At 41.8% G+C, this 7,706-nt stretch overlaps 1 protein-coding gene across 1 annotated transcript; it reads right to left on the bottom strand.

Annotated features, from left to right (window-relative positions):
• Positions 1-683: 683 nt before the first annotated feature.
• On the bottom strand, positions 684-7,461 carry LOC145911589 (galactosylceramide sulfotransferase-like). Its single transcript, XM_082998984.1, has 4 exons — positions 7,165-7,461; positions 6,737-6,839; positions 5,797-5,911; positions 684-2,237 (listed from the first exon to the last, which is right to left on the bottom strand). The coding sequence occupies exons 1-4, from the start codon at positions 7,305-7,307 to the stop codon at positions 1,390-1,392; spliced, it is 1,209 nt and encodes a 402-aa protein (XP_082855110.1). The 5' UTR covers positions 7,308-7,461; the 3' UTR covers positions 684-1,389.
• Between the last annotated feature and the right edge of the window lie 245 nt (positions 7,462-7,706).

The following is a 7,706-nucleotide window of genomic DNA, read 5'->3' as shown; positions in this document are numbered from 1 at the left end:
GTCCGACTGAAGTATTTGACGACATACAGTAAATTCCTAACTTCGTGAGACAACATCTTTCTGAATAGTAATAACTAAAATAACTGAAATTGAAAATTGTAATGGCTATATGTAGGATTCAGGAACACAATAGACAGGCTTGGTCTGACTGAATGAAAATTACAGGCTGCCGGTACACTGTGGCAGTTCTCTGTTTGCACCAATTCGCTTTTCCATTCACAGTTGGTTGGCCCACGTTTCATTTCCACTTCACACGTAATACGCGACTAAATCCTATTACAGTTGTTTTTCTACCTAATTAACGCAGCGCCTTTGCCTGAGGTATTGATGTTTGTTTATATATTCTTAAGGCCGAACGTACAGCTGTAGCTTCATGCTCGGTCTGAAAAAAGGAACCCTTTGATTTCACCCGCTGTGGTCTCTGTTTTGTGACCAAGCGGAAACGTGATGACGACGAGGAATGCATGGGCGGCATTCGGTAGTAGAGGCTTCATCAAAACAATTCCACTGTGGAAAAGGAAATAAGTACCCACCTTCTGCATTTTCCCGAACTGTACGTATATTGACAACTGATTGTTTGATTAAAACTTTCGGATAGAAATGAGTGGTTTCTCTAAACGGAAGCGACCAAGTTGAGCCAGCACAATACATTGTACATTACTTATTTCAGTCCTCCGAGCGTGATATCACCAATCGTCGCTTCACACGTCAGTCATCAACTACAAATTGCACGACGTCGCAGAAACAATAAATGGCGCCACGGTAGAAGAAAAATTCACATTAAATTTCTCAAACGCGTCATGGCAAAATTGTTCTGTGTAAAGTTTAATACTTGGCATTCACAAACATACATTAAGGATAAATCATGTTGTAAGTCCAGAGGCCAATGCCAACGGTGTGCGGTGCAGCGTGGTTTGCCTTTCGCCCCATTCGCTATAATCTTGTGACTAAGCGATCTTGTGCCCGTGTTCTTTGTCAGTGCATTTCCTTGTTTGTTTTCATGATATAAAGCTTTTTCTCTACATTTGTGTTTTACAATTGTGATTGAGTACAGTTTTTCAAAGCTGTATGTTCGATCAAATAAACGATTAATGTCATAACAATTCCCATCATGTCTACTGTCGGTGCATTGGACACAATTAAATGTATTTAGCCCGAAACCACCAAGCTATACGTTTTACTTGAAGACAAATGCGCATAAATATACGCAAACAAATATTCAATGCTGTGGTGAACAGTCATAGCTTGCATCAATTTTGTGAAGAGTGTGACAGTTGTAGCAATTTAACTGAAAGAAAAAGCAACACAATACAGCAACAAATTCCCATAACATTACAGTTCTACTGATATGATAAATATGTGCAAGGGATTACATTCATCTTCATACGTTCAATTTTTAAACTGTCGGTTAAACACAAAATCATTGAAAGCATTTTCGGGCATAACAAGATCCTTGCAAATAGAATTCGATTCAGCTCCTTTCTTAAGTTTGTAGGAGTTGATAGCGACACCTGGTGGTTTGTAAAAATCTTTTAACATCCCAGGATCGTCCACTTCGGATGAGTCCACGGCTTTTCCTCCTTCGATGCAAATTTCCGTAAGATTTCTCTTGATCTTCTCAAGCTCCATTAACTTACGTCTCATCCGATCATATCCGTACTTCACAATTTTTTGCCACAAGGTGGCGTTAAAGTGGTCGAACAAAATGGCGTCGGCGCGGTTCCAACGTCGGGCTTTTTCACTCAATCGTGATTTTGCTTCGGAATCGACTTTGCTTTGAGGTCTTGCGTTTAAACTAAGACACGCAACTTCATCCAATGACCAGCAGAGGGCGTCGCTGAGCAGTACCATCGATTCTTCGTAATAATCCGAGACAAGAATCAAATCGAATTGTTTCTCGATTTCTTGAATCACATTTTTAATATAATGTTCGGTTTCATTCGTGTTATCGTAACCAAAGTCGTACACCAGGGGATTCTTAGCGAAGAACCAGAATTTTGAACGACCGCCTGAACGATAATATTCCTCCGCATTGTCCAACCACTTTTCCGGTGATTCCCCGTGTCCGACACGCTTGAATGCAGGCACGAGTTTCCACAAGTAATCGAACATCGATTCGAACAAGGATCCGGGTTCACGAACGATGGAAAAGTAGAAAGTGTCCGGTGGCATTACTTTCGTCACTTCCGGTTGGTTGAACCGCATGTGGTGGCAAAGTATATTGAATGTTTTGTTCCCTGCAAAATACAAAGCGGAAGTGGTTGGCACTGCACTGTCGAAACTTGCAGAAACTTGTTTTTTCATATCCACGTATAGTGCGTCGCATTTTCAATCATTTTGAACTGAGGGTCTATCACACAAAGCGATCTCGGGTAACAATCTCCTGTTACTATTGGTGGCCACAATTTTGGACAAAATTAATATAGTTGTCGTTATATTTATATATGGCTATACCTAACTTTAGCATAATTTTTACATTAACGATCCCCTTTTCAACCGAAAAAGGTCTGGTATTTCAACATTTGGTAGTATTGTATTTTATTTATTATTTCGTTGGGCTTTGCTTACATACATATATTCGAAAAACATTTAATATTTTTAACTTTGCAGAAAATGTTTTTTTCAGAAATGCTTTTGCACAAGATGAAACAATTCTAATTTGCAAGGAGTAGCAGAAGTAATACCACGCTTTCGCATAGCATCAAGGCAGGATCGCCCCACTGCGCAGGCCCTTTATATTTGGCGATCACAGCTCTAATATTCTGATCATAAGGTTCACAGGCTTCGCAGCCAAGGCATTGCAGCCAAGCTGGATCAGCCACTTTTCCCGACAAGTCGGAGCGAGATCTGAAAAATCAAGCTCCCGGTGAGGTGGTGCGCAAGTGCCTAACTTGTCAGGCGACCTTCACACCGTAGAGGATCTCCACCACCGTAATGCTATGCGAAAGCGTGGTATTACTTCTGCTACGAATGCTTTAAATCGGAACCATGGAAAAGTACTTTCGCCCGTGTTCCGCAATTTCGCCCGTAACATTTCGTGACTTTTGTTTTCCATGTATGGCCGTTTGACCCGTGATCGATGTTGTCCATTGATTTATGTCCCGCTGTGTTTTAGCTGTTATGCCCTTTTGTTCTTTTTCGTCGCTCAATTTCTTTGCCCTGTGGGTTCGCTTCGCTACTGTGTTTGTTTTATTCTCTGAAGAAGCCTAGTCGTACGTACAGGCGAAACGTCAGAAAATACAATCTTTTTTAAACAAAAGGTGTATATTTGTTGTTCTCCACCATTCATAAGTTTTAAATACGCTGTGAAAAAACAAAAGTGGCTTTCGAAGCGTAATATTCAATTTTACAAAACGTACAATCAGAAAACGAAAGCGTCGGTCGTTGAGCGCTTTAACTGCAAACTGAAAGAACGCTTGTGGCGCCATTTTACGCACATGGGCAGTGATAATTTCACTGGCGCACTGCGGCGAAGTTATTCGCGGGACGTTCTACGGACAGGAGTTCCAACGAGTGAACAAGCATGTCTTCGAGGTGGAGAAAATCTTGCAGAAAAGGCGGTGTCAAGCAGTATCTGGTGAAGTGTCGACATTGCGGCGAGAAATTTAATTCCTGGATTGATGGACGATCATTCCAGCACGGCGAATAGAGGCGGGTGGAGCTTTTTCGGTAAAGAAGTCCCACGGTCTGAAGTGGTCTTCGTATTTCAAATCGTCGTTATTTATTCGGTGATTGTTGCGAGCTTGCTTAACTTAAAGGTTGAAAGTCCCAGTCAAAGCCTGTGGACTACGCTCTTAGCAAGCTCCGTCGGTTACGTATTGCCCGCACCTAAACTGAAAAAAACGGCGTGATGTACGTGACCCTGCCATCGAATAACTCCGTGGACCTCCTGAACAACCGTCCGTCCGATTTTACAACAAAGCTACCCGCCGCTATTTCCCTGGAGACGCGCGAGTGGGAGGTCAGCCTGAGCGAGATTATATTCCTGCATTCATGGAATAATATTGGCGAATTCGAAGGCTGGTTAGACATCACGCAAGGTGGCAGCACGCAGCGCTTCACGCTCAATGCCGGCCATTACGAAAACGGGCGAATTTTAGCGTAACGATGGCGGAAAATGGAAGATTTTCAAATCAAACGCTTGACTGGTCACGGTCTGTTTACCTTCGACGAAACAACGCAACGCTCTGGTGCGCACGTTCCAGAAGGTTTCGCGGTGACCTTCTCACCGAAAGTGACCCACTTGCTGGTTTCGAACGCGTCGAGCTGCCCCCGGGTCAACATACGAGCGCGCGCCTGTGCGACGTTTCTTCAGATTACTCCGCAATATATGTTTATACGGACATCATTCAACCTCGCGTGGTCGGAAATACGAAAGATGAAAGATGGCTATAAAGAGATAGCGACAGGCGGGTCGCCGGTTATTAGCTACTGCGAGTCAGAACTTGACGTTGCCATCTGGCGAAATTGCGAAGAAGCGTAAACGCTAGAAATCGACAGGAGGGATGGCGTTGATTAGCGAGCACTCGATGCGTTGTGGAAAAAGCGAATTGGATTTGTTTACACTGAAACTGACACAAACCAGCGTCAACTCATCGCTCTTCGTCGAACATTTGCCCCTCGCTACGGTAACAGACGAATTTTTTGGTCGCCGCGGACGGGGAAATTGCTGTCGTGCACGGTGCGTATCACCAAAGCCGATGGTACAAATTTGGACGCCGACGCCGCCGTGGCACCTCCGAATTATTTCACACACGCCTTGTACAGTCAAATGAAACTGTCTCTCAATATTAAAACGGTGACGCCCGCCAGTAATAATTACGCATACAAATCAGCGGATTTCAAATCCGATGGCAGCCGAGAGCCGTTCAATCGCAATGCTGTCTAAACTCTTTTCTGAATTTAAATTAAAATATTTTTTAAATTTAAATTGAAGTTAAAAAAATTTAATTAAACAATTTTAGTTTACCAAGGGCACGCCCTAGGCGTGTCAAGGTTAAATTGGGCGGGGAGTAAAAGACCCAACCTACAAAGAAAAAAAATAATAATTAGTAGAATTGGGAGTCAGGCATCTGGAAGGGTCTGCATGTTAGGGAGTCAAGCGAATCCGGTATCTCTCGGATTCGTCAATCTCGCGAATCGCACCAAACTGAGAGATATATTGTTGTAGTAAATCACAGGCGGGGCTTGAATGCGAGCGTTTTAATTTGCGAACGTTTTCGGTTTGCGCGCAATAGGTTTTCGTCTAGCGTCTATAGAAATAAAGTTTTTTACGGTTAAACTTGCTCACAACAATTAGCAGTATAAATTGCTACTGATTCTGCCAGGAATATTTATTGGCAGTATTCAGCAATTAGCAGTATGTATTAAATTAGTAATAATAATAAAACACCTCGCTAAACAGGTATTTTCATCCCATGTTAGGGCCGTGCGAGACGCATATATGGATGCGACATCGGCCGCACATGGTTATTTGGATTCGATTGTCGACAAGAAACACCTGACAAGCTTCGTTTGCGAACAGGGGTGTTCCGCGGTGATACATCGTTCGCTTACGTTCCGAAAAACTTTTGATATGTCCCGTCGACTCGACAAACACGCGGCAGTTTTAAAGGAAATTGAAATTTAAGTGTTTTATGTTGCGTATGCCCCTGTAGCTGTAGTTACTGGGCGCTATGCATGCCTTGACGAACTATGTACCATCCCCAACCGTCAAACTCTAAAAGTCTCTTTGTCTGAAAATCCTTTGAGGTTTGAACGCCATCGCGGTGGTTGGCAACAAAAAGCACAACAAACCTTTTGGGTTGTGGACGGATTTTGTGTTAAACATTCCTGGGTAACCGAAGTCATGCTTGTTGTGCGGCAGAACGAAGCTCAGGTTGTGTTGGGATCCGTAACGAAGGAGAATGTTCTGGAAACAAACAATACATGAGAACTGCAGACAGGGTGTATACACGCACTGTTTCGACCTGTAAGGTCTCATCAGTGCAGCTGTTGATGTGGCACTGTGCTGGCTGGTAGACCAGCAGGCACACAGATTTCCACTTTGTGGTACCTTTCGGTCAATCGTCGATGTGTTGGTTACCAAACTAGGTAACAATCAACACAGACGAACCACGTGGAGCGCACTATGGCCAAAACAACTGTTCGGGATCCAATAGCGCTCAACATATCGACGATTGACCGAAAGGTACCACAAAGTGGAAATCTGTGTGCCTGCTGGTCTACCAGCTAGCACAGTGCCACATCAACGTTAAAAGTTGTCTATTGTAAGCAAATATGCACTAAGTGTCATGACAACGAACACAAACCTTCAATTGGTGTTCCACAAAAAAGTCATAATTCAAAAAATATACAAACACAAAATTTATCTTTGCGCATTAGAAAGTGATTATAAAAATAGTCTAATATTAAAACAACTTCGCAGCATATTCACGTCACGTTCAACTTTGTCGTGTTTTTTAGGACTAACATATTTTTATAGGGATTTAATGTGCATAAGTGAACTTTGTGTCTGCGTCAACAGCTTGGAAGGAAATACGTGTTATTTCTGAATTGCCATGTTCCAATATTTGGATTCAAACATGTTTGCTTTTTGCTCCTATTTTCCCTATTTAAGAACGACTTGCAACTCATCAATATAGTGGCGAGTGTTTGGGACAAAATTGATCATTATGCGACCTATTAGGTCCTATCCGTGCAGCATTATGTGACTTTTGCCCACCAAAGATCATACCTGTACAGCCGAACTAGCTGTTTTGTGAGTCTTCAAGAACATAACGTCGTTTTTTCGATTGCACTTTTTGATGCGTTGAGGTCGCTCATTCCCATGAATTGCGCTAAAAGTGATACATATTTCACAGCACTGCGTTTTATAACCAGAAATCGTGAAGAGGTATAGAGCCCAGTGAAGTGCATCTTATTACAAATAAATTTGTTCAAATCGTTTTCAGTTGCGCAAAAGCAGTAATGCATCACACAGTCACCAATACATGGAAAACAAAATCTGGTTCATGTGATTTACCGCTCTTTTCGCGTGGATAAGAAATATTTCAAGATCTATTTAAAAAGACAAACCAATTTTGCCCTTCTCAGTCCTAGTGATTTTTTTGTATGTCAATTTCATTTAATATCAAAACCGCAAACTTTTCCCCATATATGTACCCTTGCAGTTGGTGTAGATATTTGTTGTAACTTCCATAGTTGAAGTAAAGGACGATTCCCAAAACATATACCAAACAACACACTAGTAATGGAATTGAATACGTTTTCCTTCGCTTTAACGACATGCATGTAGAAAACCTCATTTGTTTTTCCTGGTTTTAATTATCTGCCAAACAAATTGTGTTTAATAATTCTGCTGTTTCATCGACACAAAAAAACGACGCATCGCTGTTTTTAGAAAACTAATCCTAAATGCGACGAATAACATGGCCATGTTTCTATCCTGTATAACTGATGTCGATTCCTTACCTTACGTTTTCAATTGTGTTTTACGGCCGGTACAGCTCAATGAACTGTCACAAGAGTAAAACAAACTTTATTTGTTAGTTATGGAATTTAACAAGTAATGGATATTTTGTTAATTTTAGCATAAAAGTCCTTTCGACATAAAATGTTAGAATTTACAGCAGTTTTCTTTCTTTAATTAAATCGTGCATAACGTACCGAACCGCGATACTCAGCTATAACCTCCCAAAGTTTAT

The sequence above is a fragment of the Ascidia mentula genome, chromosome 8, assembly GCF_947561715.1.
Source record: "Ascidia mentula chromosome 8, kaAscMent1.1, whole genome shotgun sequence".
Lineage (NCBI taxonomy): Eukaryota > Metazoa > Chordata > Ascidiacea > Phlebobranchia > Ascidiidae > Ascidia > Ascidia mentula.
Note: the sequence above shows the minus strand (reverse complement) of the source record. Positions and strands in the feature narration are given on the sequence as shown.

Coding starts and splice junctions, on each gene's coding strand:
- LOC145911589 (XM_082998984.1), bottom strand. CDS start 7,307: ATGAGGTTTTCTACATGCATGTCGTTAAAGCGAAGGAAAACGTATTCA. Junction 6,840..7,164: donor TATCTACACCAACTGCAAGG/GTACATATATGG, acceptor TATCACTTTTAG/CGCAATTCATGGGAATGAGC. Junction 2,238..5,796: donor ATCCGTCCACAACCCAAAAG/GTTTGTTGTGCT, acceptor TGTATTTTGCAG/GGAACAAAACATTCAATATA.